Raw genomic sequence first — 25,656 nt, 5'->3', positions numbered from 1 at the left:
TTTCCTCTTTTTATTCCGCCTGCTGACTTCTGCAGAACTTCCCGGTGCACCTTCCAATTTGGTCATCTCAAACATCAGCCCTCGATCTGCAACTCTTCAGTTCCGGCCTGGATATGATGGCAAGACTTCTGTCTCTAAATGGATAGTGGAGGGCCAGGTATGTAAAACAAAACAAAACAAAACAAAACAAAACAAAACAAAACAAAACAAAACAAAACAAAACAAAACAAAACAAAACAAAACAAAACAAAACCCTCATGTGTCAGTATGTAACCATCCTAATCATCTTAGTACTTCGAATTAATCTGTAATTGTCTTCGTTTGCAAAGTAAGGAAGCACATTTCCACGTAGATTATAGGGCCATGATGGCAAACCTATGCTAGGCGTGCCACAGGTGGCATGCATAGCCATATCAGTGGGCACACGAGCTCAGCTCCGGCGCACATGCGCATGCCGGCCAGCTGATTTTTGGGTCTTCTGGGCCCACCAGAAGTAGGGAAACAGGTTGTTTCCTGCCTCCGGAGGGCCTTGGAGTGGTGGGGAAGGCCCGTTTTTCTCTCTCACCTGGCTCCAGAGCCTTTCTAGGAGTCTGGGGAGGGCAAAAACAGCCTTCCCCACTCCCCCAGAAGCCCTCCAAAGGCCAGAAACGGCCCATTTGCCAACTTCCGGTGGGACCGGAAGGCCTGTTTTTTGCTGCCCCAGCCTCCAGAGCCTCTCTAGGAGTCTGGGGAGAGCAAAAACGGCCTTCCCCACCCTCAGGACGTCCTCTGGAGGCCGAAAATGGCCCGTTTGCCAACTTCCAGTCCTAGAGAGGCTTGGAACCAGGTGAGAGAGAAAAATGGGCCTACCGGGCCATCGTGTGCCAGGAGCAGGGGGGGTCACACACAGGGGCAGGGTACATAGAATTATGGGTGTGGGCACACACACGCGTGACTTCCCCCACCCTCCCTCCTGGCAAAAAGTTTAGCCATCACTGTTCTAGAGGGGGGAAAAGTGTCAAATTCTTTCTCTCGATCCATGGATGTTCTTTTAATTTCACATGTGCACATGGGATGGCCAAAGCATCCCACCTACACATGATGCTTTCATTCAAATTAAAAATGATTTGATACAATAGGTTTCCCTTTCGAGAAGGAGAGTCCACAATGGATGTGTTGTTTCGAAAGTGTTTACAATTTCATTTTTGTTGTTGTTAATTTTTCTTTTTAATTTGCTGTGTTGACTTTGGGGATTTATTTGATGTATGCCACTTTTGGGTTTACGTGAGTTTGGTGGCCATATCCATCTTTCAAAGAAATAGCTTAATGCAGTGGTGAAATTCCAATTTTTTTACTACTGGTTCTGTGGGCGTGGTTTGGTGGGTGTGGCAGGGGAAGGATATTGCAAAATCTCCATTCCCACCCCACTCCAGGGAAAGGGTACTGCAAAATCCCCATTCCCTCCCCGCTCCTGGGGGAAGGATATTGCAAAATCTCCATTTCCATCCCACTCCAGGGGAAGGATACTGCAAAATCCCCATTCCCTCCCTACTCCTGGGGGAAAGATACTGCAAAATCCCCATTCCCACCCCACTCCAGGCAAAGGATACTGCAAAATCCCCATTCCCACCCCACTCCAGGGAGAAGGATACTGCAAAATCCCCATTCCCACCCCACTCCTGGGAGAAGGATATTGCAAAATCCCCATTCCCTCCCCACTCTGGGGCCAGCCAGAGGTGGTATTTGCCGGTTCTCCGAACTACTGAAAATTTCTGCTACTAGTTCTCCGAACTGCTCAAAATTTCCGCTACCGGTTCTCCAGAACCTGCTGGATTTCACCCCTGGATTAATGACACAAATGAATGTTTTGCCGAGGAAGCATTCTGTGATCTTGACTGGACCGCTTTTTTTCTTCTTCTTCTTCAGCTACTGTTTCCCTCTCGCAGTAGAGTACCACTTCTCTATAATAATGCTCGCGGAGTACACATTTCTGCTCTAAACTCAAGATATTAATGGTTGCCTATTATGATGCGGGACACAGATGCTCACCGTTTCTCTGTGATGGTTGCAGAGGCCGTTCTCAAGAGGGAATGCAGTGAAATGCACTCCGGTCGAGTTGAAACAGGCTGCAAAGACATATATTTATAACCAACGTATTTGGGATTTTATGAAGCTTACCCAACTGCTCCATCGTTCACATTTTTTATTAGTTTAATAATGTTTGGGGCTGGTGTTTTGGAATTTTAGTATATAATACATTTATTCCAACCGGAATAAATGCCATCAGCCCAAGCCTTTTTCTCTTTCATCCCTTGAAATCCGGACTCCTACTTGTCTATTGCCCCCCCCTTTTTTTTAATGGCGCCCCACTGATATGCAATTTTTTTATAATTCCACTCGTATAGGTCTGCCAGCAGTTGGTTAACACTTCACACGTCTCTGTGTAACCCATAAAAGCTCATGTCAGAAGGAGGTCAACCCATGCCCTGCAGATGTTTTGCATGGCAAGGGCCCTTTTAACCTTAGGTGCGCTGGTAGGATCATAGATAAAATGGCCAGCTCTCCAATGGAGCTTGAGGTTCTTTGCTCCTTTGTGTCTTTCATGTCAGCTTTCATTGTAGAAAAGAAAGTTCTCCCCTCTGAGTTCAGGGCGGGGGGTAAGGAAAGGAAAACGGACACCTCAAGTGTTGGTTCAGCTTCTCCTCTTTGTTGTTGTTAGTTGCGAAGTCGTGTCCGACCCATCGTGACCCCATGGACAACGTTCCTCCAGGCCTTCCTGTCCTCTACCATCCTCTGGAGTCCATTTAAGCTCATGCTGATTGCTTCAGTGACTCCATCCAGCCACCTCCTTCTCTGCCGTCTCCTTCTTCTTTTGCCCTTGATCTTTCCCAGCATTAGGCTCTTCTCCAGTGAGTCCTTTCTTCTCATTAGGTGGCCAAAATATTTGAGTTTCCTCTTCAGGATCTGGCCTTCTAAAGAGCAGTCGGGGTTGATCTCCTCTAGGACTGACCGGTTTGATCGCCTTGCAGTCCAAGGGACTCACAGGAGTCTCCTCCAGCACCAGAGTTCAAAGGCCTCCATTCTTTGACGCTCAGCCTTTCTTATGGACCAACTTTCACAGCCATCCATTGCATCTGGGAAAACCATCGCCTTGACTATACACACTTTATGCCCTTCTTTACTTTTCTCTTTTTGGTTCAGTTGAAGATTTTCAGAAAGTTGCAAGGGATTGAATTGAAAGATTGAAAGAATTGGAGTTTGGTCAAGGATGGCTCTCATAATGTGGTGTTTTTCAGACTTGACACCTTAAAGAGGTTTAATTCTAGGTGTTGGCTTCAACTCCTAGAATTCAAAAAACAAACAAACCATACAAAGCTGGTTGGTGAATTCTGGGAGTTGAAGCCAACACCTAGAATTTCCTGACAGTGAGAACAATTAACCAGTGGAACGACTGGCCTCCAGAAGTTGTGAATGCTCCAACACTGGAGTCCTTCAAGAAGAGACTGGACAACCATTTGTATGAAAGGGTTTCCTGCTTCAGCAGGGGGTTGGACTAGAAGCTCTCCAACATCCCTTCCAACTCCATTATTCCGTTATTCTATTAAATCCACTGTTCTTCAAGGAGTCAGAGTTGAGGAAATATCTAGCTCTAATACCAGAAGGTGGAAATCGTCCTCTTCAAAGTCTCTTGTGCTGCAATTAATTAGGTCTTCAAGTGCTGGAGAAGGGCAGCATATTGTACAATGTTTGATCTTGGAAACGGGTCCTCCCTCCAAGCTTGCGGAAGATTTATACCGTCTCCAGAGAAATCAGAGTATAAGCTTGCATCGGAGGAGAAGATCCTATTTTCCGAGAAATCTGTGCCTTTAATAATCAGCATAAAAGAGTCAAAGTGAGAATGTCTCCAGGCACAGCAGCTCTTTGGAGGTCTTCAGGAGAAAGCGAGCCCCATGAAAACTGCACGAGGGGTAAGGGGGTGGGGTGGGGGGGGGTGTCATTCAAAATCCAAGGAATTTATCTCCTTCTGGGTGGAGAAATCTGAGTTTAGCCTCTGTTATGGGAGTTTCTATGCTAAACAGATTATCAAGGGGATTAAATTACCGGGACCTGAAAAGCAGAACTGGATGGCTTGCCTTCCACAATGGGTTTTCAATCATTCACGTGCCCGATTCGGTGGTTAACGCTGGAGCCAGATAGCTTTGAAAATCCTTAGGTCTTTGAGAAATCCTCTTCGCCCCTCCGGCTCAGAAATATCATTCTTGGTTTCTATCTTTCTGTTCTGCAGACAAAAACCATCCCTCCTATTTTCTTCTCTTAGTCCAATTGTGGTCCTTCCTTCCCATCTTCAGATCCCTGTAAATAGCATCTATGGGTACTTCTTAGGTTTGATATGAAGTCTTGCAACTGTCTTCTGCTGGCTGTGTTGCCATGTTACATGCAGATCCTCTGTATGAAGAAGAGTTACAGGAACTGGGCATGGCTACTGTAGTGAAGAGAAGGACCAGGGGAGACATGAGAGCAGCCTTCCAATATTTGAGGGGCTGCCACAGAGAATAGATTAGAATAACAGAGTTGGAAGGGACCTTGGAGGTCTTCTAATCCAACCCCCTGCTTAGGCAGGAAACCCTACACCACTTTAGACAAATGGTTATCCGACATCTTCTTAAAAACTTCCAGTGTTGGAGCATTCACAGCTTCTGGAGGCAAGTTGTTCCACTGATTCATTGTTCTAACTGTCAGGAAATTTCTCCTTAGTTCTAAGTTGCTTCTCTCCTTGATCAGTTTCCACCCGTTGCTTCTTATCCTGCCCTCAGGTGCTTTGGAGAATAGTTTGGCTCCCTCTTCTTTGGGGCAGCTCCTGAGATATTGGAAGACTGCTCTCATGTCTCCCCTAGTCCATCTCTTCATTAAACTAGACATAAAGAAGAGGGAGTCAATCTATTCTCTAAAGCACCAGGCAAAACAAGAAACAGTGGATGGAAACGAATCAAGGAGAGAAGCAACCTGGAATGACGGAGAAACTTCCTGACATTTTTTTTTTAAATTTGATTTATATGCCACCCTTCTCCGGAGACTCAGGGTGGCTTACAAGGCGTTAAGCAATAGCCTTCATCCTTTTGTATATTTATACAAAGTCAGCTTATTGTCCCCACAAACTGGGTCCTCAAATTACCTACCTTAGAAAGGATGGAAGGCTGAGTCAACCTTGAGCCTGGTGAGATTCGAACTTACAGTAATTGCAGGCAGCTGGAGTTAAATTACAATGCATTAGTCATTGAGAACAACTAACCAGTAGAACAGTTTGCCTCCAGAACTCGTGGGTGCTCCAACACTAGAAGTTTTTAAGATGAGATGGGACAACCATTTGTCTGAAATGGTACTGTTTTTTTTTCCTGCCTGAGCAGGGGGTTGGACTAGAAGATCTCCAAGATCCCTTCCATCTCTGCTCTTTTGTTAATTTTTGATAGTTGTAACCCAGGCTCTGCCTTCACCCGCCGCCTCTGGAGTGAACCGCTTCAATTCTCTCCCTTCTTGTTTCACCTCTCTTATTATACTTTGCAAGGTTTCATTTTTAGAGCTGCGTTTTTACTTTGCCGTCCTGAATGGAGATGCCTGCAATATCCTTGGAAATTGTTTGTGGGTCACAGATTGAAAGCTTTTATTATGCTTCATTAGACAGCATCAAAATTGGCATCTGGGTGGGTGTTTGTTTTAAACACCAAAAAACAAACAAACAAAGGGGATTTAAAAGAGTTTTTGTCCTAACAGTTCTAACAGCTTTGGGTAGGGCCGTCTGTTTAACTGCTAAAAAATAGGATTTTTGAAACGCAATATGAAAACGTATTTAATATCCTGTAATGTAAAGGATAAATGAAAATGCTCCTGCCATGATCCAGTGCTAATCTTCAATATATAACTCTCTCTGGGATTGTGCTCATTTTATGTTTTGTAGTCTGATGCAGATTTATGGGGACAATATGTGCAGGCTTCTAAAGCTTAGAAAACAGGCTCGGTTGGTATCCCAAACTTCCCCTTTCATTTCAAGTATAATTAAAAATAAGCATTGGTTTAAAAAAAAACAAAAAAACCTCTTCCAAATGCCAGCAGTCTAGTGAAAATTTTATAGGAGAACATCAAAATCTAGAGGGATTTGGGAGTGATGGGAGTGAAATGCATGCATCAGAAAAGATGGTTGATCACTGAGGAGACATACCCACATATAAAATTTACTTCCTTCCCCTTAAAACCCTCTGAATTTTCAATCAGTACTAGATCCACCTTTCTATATCTGTAGGAGGAGGGGCAGAACCTGGAGGCAGAGTGAAAAGAGGCATCAGCCTAGAATCCGTAGATCAGTGATGGCTAACCTTTGTGCCACCGCGTGCCAAAAGCAGGGGGAGCACGGGGGAGAGCGTGTGCATGTGCCCACACCCATAATTCTATGCGCCCCACGCATGTGTGCACAACCGCAACCCCCATGCTCCCCACGCTTTTGGCACAGGATGGCACAGTGGGCCCAGGAGGCCCGTTTTTTGCTCTCCCCAGGCTCCAGAAGGGACCGGAAGTTGGTCCCAAACGGGCCATTTCCGGCCTCCAGAGGGCCTCCAGGGGGGTGGGGAAAGGCATTTTTGCCCTCCCCAGGCTCCTAGAGAGGCTCTGGAGCCTGGGGAGAGCAAAAAAAAAATGGGCCTTCCCCACCCACCCCAGGCCCTCCGGAGGCAGGAAAGCGCCTGTTTCCCTACTTCCGGTGGGCCCAGAAGGCCCAAAAATCAGCTTTCACGTGCCCACTGACATGGCTCCGCGTACCACAGGTGGCACGTGTGCCATAGGCTCGCCATCATGGCCCTAGATGTCACAAACAGACTAAATCCAACACCCCCCCCTTTAATTGCCGTTTATCTAACTCAAAGCAGGTGCTGTCCTTTAGAAGGTGCTGAATCTTTAGAGAAGATTCCTGTCCGTAGGCTTTTCAGCAATAAATCAGTCTGATTGTGGACTCAATCTTTCGCACCTGACAGTTCTCTCAGTCAAAAAATGTACAACAGAAGGAGAAAATGGATAGATGTTCTGGGAACACACTCTTTAACCTCAAGCCTGGCTTGAACGCACAAAACTCTGTGTTCTCAGATTGTGTGGTTCAAGTCCGCAAAATTCTCAGCAATAACTGTATTACATCATTAAGGCTGCCTTTGCAGAATGAATCTTCCCTTCTTTGGCATCCTTTGGCTTGGCTATGGATGCCTGCTTCCGTCCTTCTCTTTCCCCCCACCACCCCCTCTCCCTCCTCCTAACTTGAAACAAAAGGCGCAAGAATGCCTCCTGACTGCTCTAAAGCAGCCCTTCTCATCGGCAGTAAATGAACTCCATCATCTTAGGAGGGATGACAGATGGCACTCAAAGAGGATAACTTGGAGAAAGACCAGATTCAAGGTTTCTCTAGGAAGCGACTAAAGGACAGGTTTTACCAAGTTCAGCTAGCGCATTAATTGAAACCTGCAGGATTTCGCTCCGGTCTCCCCATCAGGTCATCGAGATGGTTGGGAATTTGGCCAGCTCGACATCATGACTCAGAAGAAAGATCTATTGAGCATTAAGAGTGTTACTCCATTGTCGATGTGGAGAGAATCGCAGCTGTAATGAATTAACAGGTTTTCTGGGCAGGTGGCCAAACTATCAATCTCAAAATCATCTACAGAATCCTTTTCTAGTTTGTTGATATAATGAGTCGCAGAGCATTCTTCCCCCGCCTCGAAGTCAGGTTAGCTCCATCCCTGTTAATGTTCCTGAAATCTCTCAAGAGACCTGGTTATGTGACTAGGCATAATTGGGGCTTCCAGGGAACCTACAAGATCTTCAGATGGCTCCACTAAGGAGGTCTTCACTCTTTCCCTGCCTGTGGCTTATGTATTTTCTTTGTTAATATATCTTAGTTTTCAATATTGATTTTTTTTTTAAATATTCATACAATGTTCATATTTACATCATTGTTGTTCTTATTTGATTGTTGTAGAGTGCCCAGAGTCACTTCTTGTAAGACAGGGAGGTTATATCAATGATAGGTAGGTAGGTAGGTAGATAGATAGATAGATAGATAGATAGATAGATAGATAGATAGATAAATAGACAGACAGACAGATGAAAGATGATGGATGGATGAATAGATGGATGGACGGATGGATGGATGGATGGATGGATAAGTAGGTAGGTAGGTAGATGATAGGATGGATGGAAGGTAGATAGATGGAAGATAGATAGATAGATAGATAGATAGATAGATAGATAGACAGACAGACAGATGAAAGATGATGGATGGATGAATAGATGGATGGATGGATGGATGGATGGATGGATGGATAAGTAGGTAGGTAGGTAGATGATAGGATGGATGGAAGGTAGATAGATTGAAGATAGATAGATAGATAGATAGATAGATAAATAGACAGACAGACAGATGAAAGATGATGGATGGATGAATAGATGGATGGATGGATGGATGGATGGATGGATGGATGGATGGATGGATAAGTAGGTAGGTAGGTAGATGATAGGATGGATGGAAGGTAGATAGATGGAAGATAGATAGATAGATAGATAGATAGATAGATAGATAGATAGATAGATTTTTTCCTTTCCTTTCTTTGTTCTTCTTCTTCTTTTTTTTTTTTTTTGGAACGCTCATAAATTTTTCCTATTATCTTTCTTTTTCCCTATCTGATTTTCCCATGCACGAAAACTACTAGGTTCTCCAAATCTTTGGTTATTTTTTTTTTAAAATATCAGTGTGTTCAGTCTATTTTATTCCACTTTATGAGAAAGGAGAATGAAGTTATATGTGCCTTATCTCACGCAGGTCAAAATGTTTTTGACCTTGCAATGCCATCATCCTGATTTACAGAGGAATCCACATGATATGCTTCTTAAAAGGTCTATTAAAACGGTATTAGAATTAATTTTTCATTTCCCTCCAACTGCACATAGGAACGCAGCATAATAATGAAAAGCTGAATGTAGAAGGACAAGTACCTTTTGATACGATTTTATATGCATCTAGGCATGTGATGCATAACAAAACTTGAAGTACTGTAATACTTCTCAAAATTCTTTTCCAAATCATTTCCAAAATTTACATTACAATTTGGGCATCGAAGGCACTGAAATATGACCAGCCTGATAGCCGCACAAGTCCATAAGGCACAGTTAAGAGTTTGCAAACAGACTTCAATAGATTAAGTTGGATTTTGTTGGAGAAAGACTGGGCGAGCCAAGTGGAGGAGTCAAACTGGGAATTAGCTTGTAATCTTTATGTGGGCACAAAAGGGAAAAATCTGAGCCCCCTTGAACGCTGTTGAACCTTATCTACTCTTGTTGTTGTTAGTTGCGAAGTCGTGTCTGACCCATCACGACCCCCATGGACCACGTTCCTCCAGGCCTTCCTGTCCTCCACCATCCTCTGGAGTTCATTTAAACTCACGCCGACTGCTTCAGTGACTCCATCCAGCCACCTCATTCTCTGCCGTCCCCTTCTTCTTTTGCCCTCCATCATTCCCAGCATTCGGCTCTTCTCCAGTGAGTCCTTCCTTCTCATTAGGTGGCCAAAGTATTTGAGTTTCCTCTTCAGGATCTGGCCTTCTAAAGAGCAGTCAGGGTTGATCTCCTCTAGGACTGACCGGTTGGATCGCCTTGCAGCCCAAGGGACTCGCAGGAGTCTTCTCCAGCACCAGAGTTCAAAGGCCTCCATTCTTTGGTGTGCAGCCTTCCTTATGGTCCAACTTTCACAGCCGTACATTGCAACTGGGAAAACCATAGCCTTGACTAGATGCACTTTTGTTGGCAGAGTAATGTTTATGCTTTTTAGTAAGCTGTCTAGATTTGCCATGGCTTTCCTCCCCAGCAACAAGCGCCTTTTAATTTCTTGGCTGCAGTCCCCACCTGCGGTGATCTTGGAGCCCAGGAAAATAAAGTCTCTACTCTTACCCAGTTGCAAACCATCAGTCTGAGAAGATCCCGGTGTCATAAGCTTGAGCAATAAAAATAGTTAACTGCACTCTTCACGTGTGGAACTGGTTGTTCCCTCCTGACACATTTTCAGTGTCAACAAAGCCATTAAGATTCATTCATTGTATAAAGCGGGCCTCTTGATGTCATCCTCCCTTTAGAACTCTGTAAGTAAAGAACCTGGGATTCAGGCAATTTTATGCTTTTGCTGATCTTTAAATCAAAACCAGCTGAATCAATTTAAGGCCTCTTTTGTAAAAAGGGAAAAGCACACCAGCATTCAGGCTTGATTGCCTAGATGTGCCCAATTTCGATGGTTTTGAAATATAAACCTTATAAATTATAAATGGTAGGTAGAGAGCATCGTATTGAAAGCTCGGGATTATTATTTTTTTTCCTTAAACTTTTCCGAGATTGTCTCTGTGCAGAAAATACTATACTAGGTGACTAGTGGTTTAACGGCTTCCTGTGTTCCTTCCAATTTTTCTGGGTTCATTTCTGTGACTCTGCCCAGAAATTAGCAGACCCTCCTCCGGGTACAGGTAGTCCTCGAATTACGACCAGAATTGAGCCCAAACTTTCTGCTGTTCAGTGAGTTTTGTCCTGTTTTACGACTTTTCTTGCCACAGCGGTTAAGTGAAACATGCAGTTGATAAGTGTTGAATTTATGTTTTACCGACAAAGAAATGAAGAGAGACTAGTATAGATCTATTTCAAGCTATTTAGCTCGCATCAGCTAGCCATACCCTTCTGGGATTCGAACCCGGGCTACTTAAATATATTAGGTAGATATATTAACCTCTAAGCCACGGGCTCTCCTCCCTCTGTCGGCTATACCAGGGGAAAGATTAAGTGTTTTTTTTTTTTTAATCAGGGCAATCTGGTCTACCCAATTATGGGACAGAAGCAGTATGCTCCATCCCATAATTGTGTAGACCAGGTTGCCCTGACCAAAAAAACACTTTATGTAGTTGACCAAACCACTGTTGGTTTATGAAGTTGATAAGTTCCCCATTGACTTTCCTTGCCAGAAGATCTCAAAAGGACCTCAGGACACTGCAACCGTCATAAATATTTATTTATTTATTTATTTATTTTTCATATTTGTATACCGCCCTACTCCAGAAGGACTCAGGGCGGTGAACAGCCATAATAAATACAAATACATATAAAAGTTAAAAACTATTAAGAAACAGATTAAGTAATTTAGGCTCAAAGATTAAAAACATCCAAATTTATCTAAAGAGGTTTAAAACCCAATTTAAAAGCCAGTTTAAAAGCCAATTTAAAAAGGGAGAGTTAGGCCAGACCAGCTTGTTGGAATAGAAATGTTTTCAGGGCACGGCGGAATATGAGCCTGCAAAGGTCGTAACTGCGAAACACGGTCATAAGTCACTTTTTTTCTTGCGCCATTGTGACTTCAAACGGTCACCAAACGAATTGTTGTCACTGGTGGACGATCTGTATCTCGGATATCTTCTCTCATGTTGTAGGCCAACATCCCTGGCAGCTGAGCGATATCTAAGGAGAACCTCATCAGGCCTTTTGATAGTGGAACGATACTCTTGTAACTGGGGCACATCACAGATAGAGATTGTGGCTTCTGCCAACCTAGAGGAGAAGCTTTCTCTGTTCTCCTTCTCTTTGTGTTTCCATCTCAGGAGGTGAATTGCGTCTTCCTTTTCCTAGCGGCCAACTAATTTAGCTCAGCTCTGGATGTTTGCGAAGGCATTTCTACCGAGCGAGCGCAGGCGATGTGCTCGGCTGCCTTTGTCACTATTGTGGCACAGCTCTGGGCAATTTCCAGGTGCACTAGACATAATGATCATCCCCAGATCACAGGCATTCTGTCTACAGCCTCTTGAGACCCATAGGCAGGTATCTCACCACCTGTCATCCAGCTGGCTTTTCAAGGAGGAATCTTTCCACATTCCAGACATGTCCTGAGTCAGCTGTTCCCTTCGAGACCATACCAATAATCTCCTCTAATTACAAAAACCTGCCTTTTGGTTTGAATGCTCACAGGGGACACCTCTTCTCAGCGCTTGCCAAGGCAGTTCCATTTGTTGCTCCAGAAGGACAACATTTGAACAAAGATAACATTCAGATTGTTGCCACTGTTCCAGTTCCTTTGATATTTTTTTCCCCTCTCTGTGGCCCTTCCCGCTGCAGGCTCTAAGCTCCTTCACGACTCCTTTGGCACACACGCATGTAAATTGAATTTATATTTACCATATTACTTTGGTGTCCTGCCCATCTTTCAAGGTGTTTAGAGCAGCCTGTGAACTTCTCCCCCTCCGACGGCATTTATTCCTCCTCCTCTGCTAACTTGGTGTGATTAGACTGAAGGGATGAAGTGACGGGAACCCAAACATCAAGTTGGGTTTGTGACTGTAACACATAGAAGAGACCCTACCAGAAACCACTGGGGTGTTATTGGGAGCTGGAAAAAAAAACGTCGTTAATACCACTTTACAATGTCTTGGTAAGACCGCACTTGGAGTATTGCATTCAGTTTTGGTTGCCACGATATATATATAAAAAAAAAGATGTGGAGACTCTAGAAAGAGTGCAGAGAAGAGCAAAAAAGAAGATTAGGGAACTGGAGGCTAAAACATATGAAGAATGGTTGCAGGAACTGGGTTTGTCTAGTTTCAGCGTTCCGGAAAAACCCCAACTCCAAGTAAAGACTCTGAAGCAAGCATTTTTCAAAGTTCTATTTACTAGAATAGGTAAATTGGCACATCTGGGAAAACCCGAATCTGAGAGGTCCAGGTTTTCCCTCAGTAAATCAAAACCCCCAAAACCATCCCCTCACTCCTCAGTCGATCACATGCTCCAATCACCATCCGTCCCATCTCGAGACATCACTCCAATCACTCCTTCTCCAGATGCAGGATCGGCCTGACCTTGACTGACAGGAAGAATGCTATTAGGTCTAAAGACAACCTCTCTACTAAATCCTCCCCTCCTACTTTCCCACACAGGAGAAGGTGGCAGCATGGAAGCTTCCGGCCTAATATGGCTTCCAAAGCTGACATCTATTTTAATGAAAAGAAGGACTAGGGGTGACATGATGGCAGTATTTGAGGGGCTGCCACAAAGAAGAGGGGCTATTCTCCAAAGCACCTCAAGGCAGAACATGAAGCAATGGATGGAAACTATTCAAGGAGAGAAACAGCCTTAAAATAAGGAGGAATTTCCTGACAGTGAGAACAATTAATCAGTGGAACGACTTGCCTCCAGAAGTTCTGGGTGCTCCATCATTGGAGGTTTTTAAGAAGAGACTGGACAGCTACTTATCTGAAATGATATAGGGCAGTGATGGCTAACCTTTCTGCCATCATGTGCCGGGGGGGCAGGGGAGGTTCATGCGTGCGTGTGCCCACACCCATAATTCTATGCGCCCTGCACATGCACGCACAACCCCCTCCTCCCCCCCCCCTGCTCCTGGCAAGCGATGGCCCAGTAGGCTTGTTTTTCTTTCTCATCTGGCTTCAGATCCTTTCTATGCATCTGGGGAGGGCAAAAACAGTCCTCCCCCCCGCCCAGGCCCTCTGGAGGCAGGAAACAGCCTGTTTCCCTACTTCTGGTGGTCCCAGAAGGCCTGAAAATCAGCTGGCCGGCGGGCGTATGCGTGCCAGAGCTGAGCTGGCGTGCCCGCTGATATGGCTACGCGTGCCATCTGTGGCACGCGTGCCATAGGTTCGCCATCACAGATATTGGGGTTGAACTAGAAGGCCTCCAAGGTCCCTCCCAACTCTGTTATTCTGCTTGTGTGTGTGTGTGTGTGCATGGCTACCCAAATGCATAAACTCTCTCCTTTCCCTTTCTGCAGGTTGGTGTGATAGGAGAGGAAGAAGAGTGGATAACTTTGTGCGAAGTGGAGAAGGAATCGAATGCTCAGTTGTTGGAGATTCCAAACCTCACACCTTACACTCATTACAGGTAAAAAAAAAAAAACCAGCTGGTAATTCATTGCTTGAGTCGACTGGCACGTTGCCAACAGCAGGGAGCAGCATTAGGATCTCCAAGCAGCCGGTGGGAGGGACAGTGGGGTGGGGAGAGAAAGACGCTTACTCTGAAGAGCTTAAATTTGCACTTCCGAAGAGTTTGCCCTGAAATGACTCAGCTTGGTGCATTTTCATTGTCATTCTCCGCGGAGTAAAATAATTAATCTAGGGAAGACAACAAGGTGCAAAGCAGCCTGCTAAACAGCGCTGCTGAATACGTTCACACTTCCCGCCGGCTGAGAATTTCCCTCCCCTTAAAGCTCTCCCAATGTAATTGATTTTGGGTTTCTTCGTAGGTAAAAAACAGCACCGCAGTTGCTTGTTTATATGACAGTGGTTTCTTTTTGTAAACGGAGCTGACGGCATTATGAATATTATTGTATGGTGCTCTGCTTCTCCCATCTCTATCGCATGTAGCTGAACTCAAAAGAAGTTTCAGGATTAAATCAGATGTGGGTCAGGGACATGGCTTGGTTATTTATTTTTGTTTATCAGATTTCTATCCTGCCTTTATTACTTTATAAGTTAACTCAACGCAAAAATATTTAATGCTCCTTCCTCCTCCTATTTTCCCCAGGTAAGTTGGGCTGAAAAAGGGATACTGGCCTTAGGTCGTCCAGCTAGCTTGTGTGCCTAGAGCAGGACTAGAACTCACCATCTCCTGGCAATTGGTCCAAAGTCACCCAGTCAGCTTTCATGCCTAAGGCAGGTCTAGAACTCACCATCTCCTAGTGACTGGCCCAAAAGTCACCCAGCTGGCTTTCATGTCTAAGGTGGGACTAGAACTCACCATCTCCTGGTGATTGGCCCAAAGTCACCCGTCTTTCATGTCTAAGGCAGGACTAGAACTCACCGTCTCCTAGTGACTGGCCCAAAAGTCACCCAGCTGGCTTTCATGTCTAAGGCGGGACTAGAACTCACCGTCTACTGGTGATTGGCCCAAAGTCACCCATCTTTCGTGTCTAAGGCAGGACTAGAACTCACCATCTCTTAGTGACTGGCCCAAAAGCCACCCAGCTGTCTTTCATGTCTAAGGCAGGACTAGAACTCACCATCTCCTAGTGACTGGCCCAAAAGTCACCCAGCTGGCTTTCATGTCTAAGGCAGGACTAGAACTCACCGTCTCCTAGTGACTGGCCCAAAAGTCACCCAGCTGTCTTTCATGTCTAAGGCGGGACTAGAACTCACTGTCTCCTGGTGACTGGCCCAAAAGTCACCCAGCTGTCTTTCATGTCTAAGACGGGACTAGAACTCACTGTCTCCTGGTGACTGGCCCAAAAGTCACCCAGCTGTCTTTCATGTCTAAGGCAGGACTAGAACTCACCGTTTCCTGGTTAGTAGGCCAACACCTTAACCATAATACCAAACTGGCTCTCTTCATTCTCATTCAGTCTCATTTTACCAAGTCAAGTCTCAAATAACGGTGTTAAAAATGATCAGAAAATCCTGAGAAGTTTAGGTTATCAAGCGAGCGTTCAGAAGGTATTGCCATTCTACCCTGCCCTATCTATTTCCCGGGATTTCTGACAAAGATCTTGCTTAGCCTTTGGAGATTGAGACTGGAGCTTATTGTGAAGAACAAATGCTTGATCTATAGAGAATTTGCAATGTCTTCTTATTCACTGCGGAATTTTGGAAAAGTAGCCCAGGCAGATCTGAAACGCAGCAACCCAAAATATAACTGCTTTTATGCCATGGTACTTGAATGGCACACTGGCATATTTTTTATATAAGAAGACGTTAATGAAAGAAAAACTAAAAAAAAAAAATCATTTACCGTAGATGCTAAACCAAAAATTGGGGTACCATGTAAGTCTCCCTTCCCATTTTTACGCAAATTACTTTCTTAACTGCCATAGAGTTTTTATTTTTTTTTAATTTTTGATTTATATGCCGCCCTTCTCCGGAGACTCAGGACAACTTACAATGCGTTAAGCAATAGCCTTCATCCTTTTGTATATTTTATACAAAGTCAGCTTATTGCCCCCACAAACCGGGTCCTCATTTTACCTACCTTAGAAAGGATGGAAGGCTGAGTCAACCTTGAGCCTGGTGAGAATTGAACTCACAGTAATTGCAGGCAGCTGGAAGCTAAATACTACCTTTAACAGTAACATTAGTCTGCTGCGCCACTTAGGCTCCTGAGTTCTTTTATTGCTTCCGATTCCCCCCCAAATTAAGCCCTGACATAAAATTAAAGGCCTTTAAAAAAAATTTCTCAGCAAAATGCTGGCAGGTGCAATGAAAATTTCTCCCCATGTTCAGATTCATTCCCCGGTATCGTCGAGCATCTTTTTGACAAAGACGTTTTTAAACGAATTCGAAGAATTAGGAATAAAAACAATGTTGCAGTTTTAATCTATGCGTGTTTGAATATGAAACAGAAAATCATGCTTTGCAACGGCGTCGCGATCAAAGGGGACGAGATTCAGATCAGAAGCTGGAGCCATCGATTTCGCTATTTATTCCCCGCTTGTAATGTAAATCTTACATTACATTACAAAAAATCGTAAAGACTAGATTTTTTTTTTTTTTTTGGTGCTATTTATGCTCCTGTTGTAATGTAAATCGTCCCACTGAAGTCAAAGGGGCGAAGAGAGAGATAGCGAGAGGAAAACAGGCACAATAAAAAGTCCGTAAATTGGAATATTTTTTTTTTCCCCCGTTTCGGATTCTCGGTGTAGTTTGGCCCGGCCGTGTGACGGAAAAGCATGTTAGCTGCATTCAGTGCCGACTGTACATAATTATTTTGATACGATCGTACGGAAGCATTCTCCTGACTTTGGAGCCTTTCTACACTCTTTCGTTAAACTACCCATCCGTTTAAAAAATTGAGATTACAACAGCACGATTGCAGCACCTAAGGGGCTCGATTAAAAAAAGGGGGAAAGGAAAAATGAAAGGAAAAAAAGTTGGAGAACCCTCCTCTTTATTTATTGTATGTATTTATTTATTGGTTCGATTTATGTGTCGCCCTTCTCCGGAGACTCAGGGCGGCTTACAATGCGTTAAGCAATAGCCTTCATACTTTTGTGTATACCTGCTTAGTAGGGCTTTCGGCCCCCCCAAGCGGTGATCTTTTTTATACAAAGTCAGCTTATTGCCCCCACAGTCTGGGTCCTCATTTTACCTACCTCGAAAAGATGGAAGGCTGAGTCAACCTTGAGCCTGGTGAGAATTGAACTCGCAGTCATTGCAGGCAGCTGGTGCTACTTAACAGCGCTTTAGTCTGCTGCGCCACCAAGGCTCTTAATATCCTTGCATTTAAGAAATCTGGAGATTTCTGTCTGCAGTCTCAGCCTTTCAGCGTTGACCAATATTTCCCCCCAGGTTCGTTGGCAGGTTGAGGCCCCCAGGAAAAGGAAGCATTCAAAAGTTTCCACAGATCGCTATGTTGATGAATGTGCCACCTGCTCTGAATCTGTGTCTGAGTTTGTGGCACAAGAGTGGAGCTAGTTTTGTTAAAAAAAAAAAAAAAAAAAGCTGGCAACATGCTAGATGCATTGCTTGATGGAGAAAGTCATTGGAGGCTGTTGGCAGAACTAGCTTGGACGTACCTGCTCCGCGTCCATCTGCTAGGCCATTGTAGATGGCTCTCCCGACTGAATTTCATTTGTCATGTTTTCGTTGAGTCTCCTAGACTCGTTGTATGAGCCTCCGGCACAACAGTTGGAAAAGAAATACCCCATCCAGGTGAAGCCTGGGCTTGTGGGTCCCATTTATCGTGGTGGGACTCGATGTGTGACGTCCCACCTTCCTCAACGGAGGAAGAGGAGAAAGCGAGAACTTTTGAACTTGGACCTCGTCTTTGTCAAACGTCCTTCTTCTTCTCTGGTTCTGTGGTCGACGTTTGGGAAATGAATGATGTTTTTTTTTCACTTAATGCCCGTTCTGTTAATGCACCCTCTTAACAAGGGCGAAGGAGATGTATGTAGAGTGCACTTTTCTTTCACTCCTAACATTTCAGTTGGGAGAAAAAAAAATCCAGGACAGGTTGAGAAGATAATACCTTAACACAATACGACTTGAAGCCAAAGCTTTCTCTTTCCATTATAATGGCTCTGCTTCTGATCACGGGAGTCTAATACTTTTTGCAGCTAATGCCTTTTTTTGGAATTGGAAGGTCCATCTTCCCAAACCGCTGCTGTCAGAAGACAAACAACTTCAGCAAAAGGGGAGCATGAATGCACGGGCTGACCTTTTTGTGTATGTGTGTGTATTTATATAAATCAAGCTACTTCCTTGTGATCTCTGAATGTGACATCTATGGGCTTTCTATCCTGCAACATACATTCAGTACATTCTGGGACAGAAGCCTATTTATTGAATTAATCTTTAGATCTGCACACGACCCCTATTAATCAGATCCACCATGGTTCATAGTAGTAAAAATAATAGAACGGAATGGGGATTATGGAGAGGAGGAGGAGGAGGAGAGGAGGAGGAGGAGGAGGAGGAGGAGGAAGAGGAGGAGGAGGAGGAGGAGGGGGAGATCCATTCAATAAGAGTGGTGATTCTATGGGCCAGGTTTACACCTCTTTTAATCTTGCACTGCTTTTTGGAGTGTTTCTCAAAAGGCTGCTGTCAGCTTTGGTTTCCTTTTACTGCTAACACTTCCAAACTTCTAGAAAATGGAGCACGTTTCCACTTTTCCAGCAGTGACTCTTGTTCTTTGAAACTGTCTCCCTCTGTTCCTCCCCCAACTCCAGGAGTGGGCTTCAAAGATTTTAACAAGGGGTTCTCTGCCCGGGTGCTGGGTGGGTGTGGCCATGGTAGGCATGACCAAGTTGGCCTCCTGCACCATGGTGGTGGTGGGGGGGCATTTTTGCCCTCCCTGGGCTCCGGAGGCTTTTCTCGAGCCTCCAGGAGGGTGAAAATGGCCTCCTCATACTCTGGAGGCCCTCTGGAGGCCGGAAACGGGCCTGCTTCCGGCCTTTCCAAACTTCCGGTAGGCCCATTTTTCACTCACCCTGAGCCTCCACATGCACCTTGCACTTACCTCCATCCAAAACGGGGATGCAGTGTGGGGACTCCTGGGAGGGGCGGGGCCAGCCAGGAGTGGGATTTGGGAGTTGTCCGAACTGCACAGAATCTTAGCTAGAGGTTCTCCTGAACCCCTGCGAACCCCCAGCAATCCATCCCTGCCCCCCCCCCCAAGTATGGAGCATCTCTACTCTATTTGGATCTCATAAATCAACCAACAAGGGTACTAATTCAGCTAGTGCACATTTTAATAATGGAGCACCTTTGATATATATATATATATATATTTATCGTTTGACCTGTTTCTCTAGGTATATCTTGCACGGACATAAATAGGCATTTTCCTTTCTTGTTTTTAAGTTGAATAAAGCTGATTTTGTTTAACTTTTGAATGATGGGTCTATATGGCTTAATTACATAAATAAATTAAAACACTTCTTCTTTTTTTTTAATTTGATTTATATTCCGCCCTTCTCCGGAGACTCAGGGTGGCTTACAATGCGTTAAGCAATAGCCTTCATACTTTTTGTATATTTTTTTAATACAAAGTCAGCTTATTGCCCCCACAAACTGGGTCCTCAATTTACCTACCTTAGAAAAGATGGAAGGCTGAGTCAACCTTGAGCCTGGCGAGATTCGATCTTACTTTAATTGCAGACAGCTGGTGTTAAATTACAGTGCTTAGTTTGTTGAGCTATCCAGGCTCCTGGATAGCTCAACAGACACTTAAAGCTCTTAAAGTGAAATGGATGGGCAAAGATTGGTCTGTTTTCAAGTAGACCTGAACTTCTATCTTTTCAATCTTGTGCATCGGTGCTTCTCTCTGCCCAACAGGTTCAGGATGAAGCAGGAAAACATTGTTGGCCAAAGCCCATTCAGCCAGCCATCCCGGGTCATTCAGACCCTCCAAGCACCCCCAGATGTGGCACCAGGGAGCGTGACTGTGCGTACTGCCAGTGAGACGAGCTTATGGGTCCGCTGGGTGGTAAGTTACCTATAACTTGACCTGTGTAGAAAAAAGCATGGCTTCCTAACTGTTTCTCTTTTGAGACTCTTCTCCTTGAATTGACCTCCAGATGGGTGGAATTTCAGCCCCGAGAACCCCTGAGATGTTTGAGAATAATGGGAGACAAACGGTCAGGCACAAAAGGTTCAGGACCATATACTAAGTTTATTTATTTATTTATTTATTTATTTTTAAAATTTTTATACCGCCCCCTCTCCCGAAGGACTCGGGGCGGTGAACAGCCAAAATTAAAAACCCACAATACAAATATTAAAATAACTGCAATAAAGTTGCAGTTCAAAGCTTTAACGTTCAAGCCTACGTACAAAAATCTAGTCCAAGTTCAATGCTAAATTGGTACCAGATAAGGATCGACAAAATTCAAGAGGGGTTGGATTCTTTTGTGGCAATGTAATGATTCTAAGCAAGTGACACACTTAACTCCGCCACCCCAGCTCTGCTTGCTCTTCTTCCCATTATACTTCTAGAAATGATAGGGATGGGTGATGCCCAAATCCATTAATTTGTTCTTTTGTTATTTCCTCCTCTACTTCCCCCAAAAAACTCTGTTAGATCATATCGGTAACTCAGTTCCTGCCTGTCTCCCCTCTATTCTTTTTTCTTATCTGCAATTTCTTTGCTCTTCCTTATCTGCATCTGGGCAGGCATAAATCAGAGCCTGACCTTCTCCCTAGGTAGGGCTCATATACTAACAGGCCAACAAAATCATAGCAAGACATTTCCAAGGCAACATAATGGGACTCAATCATATGTTGCCTCTTTGTTTACTAAGGCAATAAGATTCCAAAGCAAATGAAAATTGAATTCTTGGCCTCCGGAGCCGCTTTCAGCTGAATTTCCTCAAACTTTTAAGCGGTAAAGAAAATGGTTTTCATGTAGAAACAGGAGTGAATGTGGAGGTTATATCTCCGTGATAGATTACAGAGCTGAGTGATTAACTCCGGAACCGGGTGATAAATGGCACGGCCTTTGATAAATGAATTTATCTTGTGCCTTTGACTGCTGATCCACCCTTGTTTGATGAAAATTCATTCAAATATTCCAATTTCTGCTGCTCGGCCACTCCGAGACACCTTCCTGTTCTGCTGTCGAATGCAAAAAAAAAAACCCCACTCCCCAATTTCTCCAAGCAAATTCGCCATTCTCATCTCTCAGAGAAGGAAGCCTTCTTCCCCCCCACCCCCCCACCCCCAAAACTCCCTGTGCATTCTCCAGGTCATTAAGGCACCCCATTAACCACAGGAATAAATTTCTCCTCTTGTTCGTCATCTGCTGATAAAAGTCGCTACAGATCCCAGCAGACGTACCCCAGATGCCGGCGTACGTGCCAAAACCAGCATTTTGGATCCCAGTCAAAGAGATGCGGGATGCTGCGCTAAATTTGGAAGATGGATTAATTGACAGGGAGCCAGAAAGGCGGGCAAAAATGACAAGTGTGGATCACCTGACTGTATAATTAGCATTATTAATAGCGTGAGCCACATGTCTGGCTCTGTCTTACTAGTTCGCAGACGGCTATCGGCTCTGAAAGTTCAAGCATCCAATAAAGGAGAATCCTTGTAGCTCGGGGTTGAAATGAGAGGCGAACTGATGATGTTGCCTAGTTGGGTAACGAAACGTTTGCAAGAAAACAACCAAGCTCAGAGAGCACCAAGGGCCTTTCATTTCAACTCTGAGCTACAAGGATTCTACACAAGGATTCTAGAACTACAGAGAGATGTTTGAACTGAGGGTTCCTTGACACTCTCTGGAACTTGATTGTTTTCTTGCAGACATTTCATTATTTATTTATTTATTTTATTATTCGTATTTCTATGCCATCCACTCTCCGAGGACTCTGGGCGGCTTACACCAAAGACAGTATACTAAATAGCATATTGCCCCCAACAATCTGGGTCCTCGTTTTACCCACCTCGGAAGGATGGAAGGCTGAGTCAACCTTGAGCCGGTGAGATTTGATCCGCTGATCTGCTGAACTAGCAGTCAGATGAAGTAGCTGCAGTACTGCACTCTAACCACTGCGCTACCTCGGCTCATCACGCTGCCTGATGATGTTCGCTAGTTGGGTAATGAAACGTCTTCAAAAAAATCAACCAAACCCAGAGAGCTCCAAAGACCCCTCAGTTCAAACATCTATCTGTAGTTCTAGAAGCCTCCTACATGCTAAGGTCATGTGTAATTTATTTATTAAACAAAGTTATGTGGCTTCCCAACTCACTCACAGGCAACTCTGGGTGTCTTACAACGTTAAAAATAAGGACAACCCATAACCGCCTTCCTCCATGGCAGCAACAACACAATAAAATCAACTACTTGTTCAGTTCCATTTCCATTTGTGATCCTCAGGCCCACCGACAAAACCGTGTCTTGAGGGCCTTTTGACAAAGCAACCAGGAGACTATACCTCCCAGTGATTGATGTTCCACCACCGAGAAGGTCCTTTTCTGTGATTCCCACCAGATGTAAATCCCTAATCAAGGGGACTCACAATGTATCTTGCCTTCCCATCCTGATGGCCTGGGTGGATGGAAGAGGAGAGAGATGGTCCTTCAAAAAAACATGCAATAGGCGGAGAATTAAGTGACCTGACCCTCACTGATCCTTTTTTCTTCTTCTGACCACGCTCAGCCTCTGCCTGATGCACAATACAATGGGAACCCCGAGTCCGTGGGTTACAGGATCAAGTACTGGTGTGTGGACACGCAGTGTCCTGCATTGGCCAAGGTCATCAGCGACCGACTGGAGACGGAAGTCACCGTTGAGTATCTTCAAGAGTGGACCGAGTATGAATTGCAGATCCAAGCCTTCAACGCCATTGGGTCGGGACCTTGGAGTGAGATAGTGCGAGGCCGTACACGAGAATCAGGTAAGTGATGGGAAAGGAGCATCGCTTGTTGCTCTTAAATGTTTTTTTTCCAAGCATTTCCTCTGGTTTGGGATTGGGATAGAGTAGATTTGCACCCGGAAGGCATTTTTGTTTTTTGTTTTTTACATCAGTCCGATTCTGTCAGGTCCGAAACCAAGAATGACATCTGGCTGTCCTTCCAAGCTGAGTTCTTTATTGTTTCATACCTATAGACAGAATCTTGCCAGACTGAAGACTCCACTATATGCATCTATCATAGACTCTGGGAACTATTAAGGAGGGACTGTCTTCAGCCTCTTTCTCTCACACGTGATTTCTGTGCTGAGTTGCCTCTTACTCTTCTGGAATCCACCCTTTCCAGTGGTGGGATTCATTTTTTTTTACTACTGGTTCTGTGAGCATGGCTTAGTGGGCGTGGCATGGCCTGGTGGGTGTGGCATGGCGGATGTGGCAGGGGAAGGATACTGTAAAATCTCCATTCCCACCCCACTTCAGGGGAAGGATACTGTAAAATCTCCATTCCCACCTCACTCCAGGAGAAGGATACTGTAAAATCTCCATTCCCTCCCCACTTCAGGGGAAGGATATTGCAAAATCCCCATTTCCTCCCAATCAGCTGGGACTCGGGAGACAGAGAATAGAAGGGGGCGGGGCCAGTCAGAGGTGGTATTTACCAGTTCTCCAAACTACTCAAAATTTCCGCTACCAGTTCTCCAGAACTGGTCAGAACCTGCTGAAACCCACCTCTGACCCCTTCCCTCCTGGGGAGCCACTTCCATACTACATTCCATCACAGATTCATGCAGTCCAGCTTTGCCGAGTGGCCCAATTTTACCCAGAGCGGTTCTCAGCCGAGCAGGTTCTGCAGGCTCTATGGCCACAAGACCACCAGAGCAGCCAGGCAAAGTAGCCAGGTTAGCTCGTGAACTTTGGCAGAAGGTAGTTATTAAGCTGTTTTCTAGATAACTTCTAACAAGGTTCCTTCCTCGACCCCCGTCCCATATGCACCCCATGTAATTTACCTTTCTCCTGTGGGTGAATAATTGAGTGCAGTGACCTTTCTGGAATTAAGTATTCAATAGTGAGAGTAAATCACGCCGTGGCTTAACCTGCCCAATGAGTAGGGGTTGTATTTGCAATTTGTCTCCGTAATCATACAAGGCCTTCCCGTTGCTGCATGGCTAAAGTTGAGCCTCATTTATCACGGAAAATGGGACTTGCCCTTTGCTCCTCCTTTTTCTTCTCGCAATAAAATGCCCGGCATCTCCAAATTTGCATATTTTCATTAACGATGAGGGAGGGAGGGATCAATTAAACCAAAAGAGAACCAAGATGAGTGCTTCACTCTTGAACAAAGGTGGTTGAGACGGTGTCAGGTAAGGAGGATTTCCCCCCTTGATGCGTTGTGCATCTAAGGCAGTGGTGAAATTCAATTTTTTTTACTACCAGTTCTGTGGGCGTGGCTTGGTGGGCGTAGTGTGGTTTGGTGGGTGTGGCTTGGCTTGGCTTGGCTTGGCTTGGCAGGCGCGGCAGGGGAAGGATACTGCAAAATCTCTAGCCATGAAACGATTCCATCTCTAAGAAACTTTCTATGAAAAGGTCAACCTTCCTTGGGAGAAAATACGCCGGCCACAACGGTGAGCGTACAAGAACTCCAAGAAGCAGCTACTGACAGACGATCCTGGCAAAATTGCATTCATTGGGTCTCAAAGAGTCAGAATCAATTGAACAGCTGGAAAAAAAAACAAAACAGCAACAGCGGTCAGATGACAAGTTGCTTCCTTCACATGGAAAATCTGGCGTGATGCTGCTGCTTTTTCATTTTGCGCACCCCTCCCCCGCCCTCGAAAAGCCATTCATAACCGAGTTTCTCTTTGTGAAGATCTGTAGATAAATCCAAGGCAGCCTGCCAAACACAGTCGCGTCTCTTGGCAATCTATAGTCCTTTAACATAATTATATTCTTGCGAGAGATAAATCTAGGCGAAGAGGAATCTAAAAAGGAAAAGGAAAAAATTTTCAACCTGAGGAGCGAAGAGAGAGGGACGGAGAGAGGGGACTAGAATTTTCTTCTGATACTCCGGCTAATTGGTGATGCAGAAACTGTTGCGGAGAGTGGCTGGGATTCCCGAGTGTGTATGCACATGTGCACGCGTGCATTTCTTGTGAGTACCCTTGTGTGACTCAGGTACGGAGTTAAAAGTGACAGATGGTGAGGTTTTGACAGATCTGAAATGTTGTGCATGGTATTGATGAAGAAGGAAGGAGACATGCCACGAACTGTCAGTGATTTCTCCTCTCACTCCACACATCCTGTTCTACCCTTGAGTATGACATCTTCCTCCTCGATAGCTACTGGCTATTATTCCATGTTTGATTGACAGAGAAAGAAGAATCGCTGTCTGGAGCCTTTCTACAAGCAATCCGGGACTCTTAAAGTATGGAATATCGTTTCTCCTCTAAGTATTTGATGGGTCAAATGCAAAGAATCAGGATCTCGCGTTAAGCTCCAGTTAAGCTGATTTATTGTTCATCCCTACACACAAGAATCTAGTCAAGTGATGGTCAACACTAATTTGAAGCTAGAAAAGAGTCAGCGGAATTCAAGAGAGGTTGGACCATTTGTGGGAACGTAATGATTCTAGGCTGATTCCTCTCTTGACTCCGTCCCCAGGCACTGCCTGTCCTCCTTCTACAGGTGAGGAAACTACCACTATCCCACCTAACTTCCCTCCCAATGTCTTCACTCTCTTCTGCATTTCCAGAAGACTGTCATGCCCCCGTCGGAGCCTG

General features: G+C 44.7%; 1 protein-coding gene across 2 annotated transcripts in view; it reads left to right on the top strand.

Annotated features, from left to right (window-relative positions):
• SDK1 (sidekick cell adhesion molecule 1) overlaps nt 1-25,656 on the top strand; it is a 426,731-nt gene that overhangs the window by 307,255 nt on the left and 93,820 nt on the right. For both annotated transcript variants that reach the window (XM_070955387.1, XM_070955388.1), the window contains 4 exons: nt 36-157; nt 13,814-13,923; nt 19,806-19,956; nt 22,627-22,864. In XM_070955387.1, coding sequence (XP_070811488.1) covers nt 36-157; nt 13,814-13,923; nt 19,806-19,956; nt 22,627-22,864 — 621 coding nt within the window. The remainder of the gene's footprint in view (nt 1-35; nt 158-13,813; nt 13,924-19,805; nt 19,957-22,626; nt 22,865-25,656) is intronic.

Source organism: Pituophis catenifer, unplaced genomic scaffold, assembly GCF_029215685.1.
Source record: "Pituophis catenifer annectens isolate HBS135680 unplaced genomic scaffold, rPitCat1.0.hap2 SCAF_16, whole genome shotgun sequence".
In the NCBI taxonomy this organism is placed as follows: Eukaryota; Metazoa; Chordata; class Lepidosauria; order Squamata; family Colubridae; genus Pituophis; species Pituophis catenifer.
Note: the sequence above shows the minus strand (reverse complement) of the source record. Positions and strands in the feature narration are given on the sequence as shown.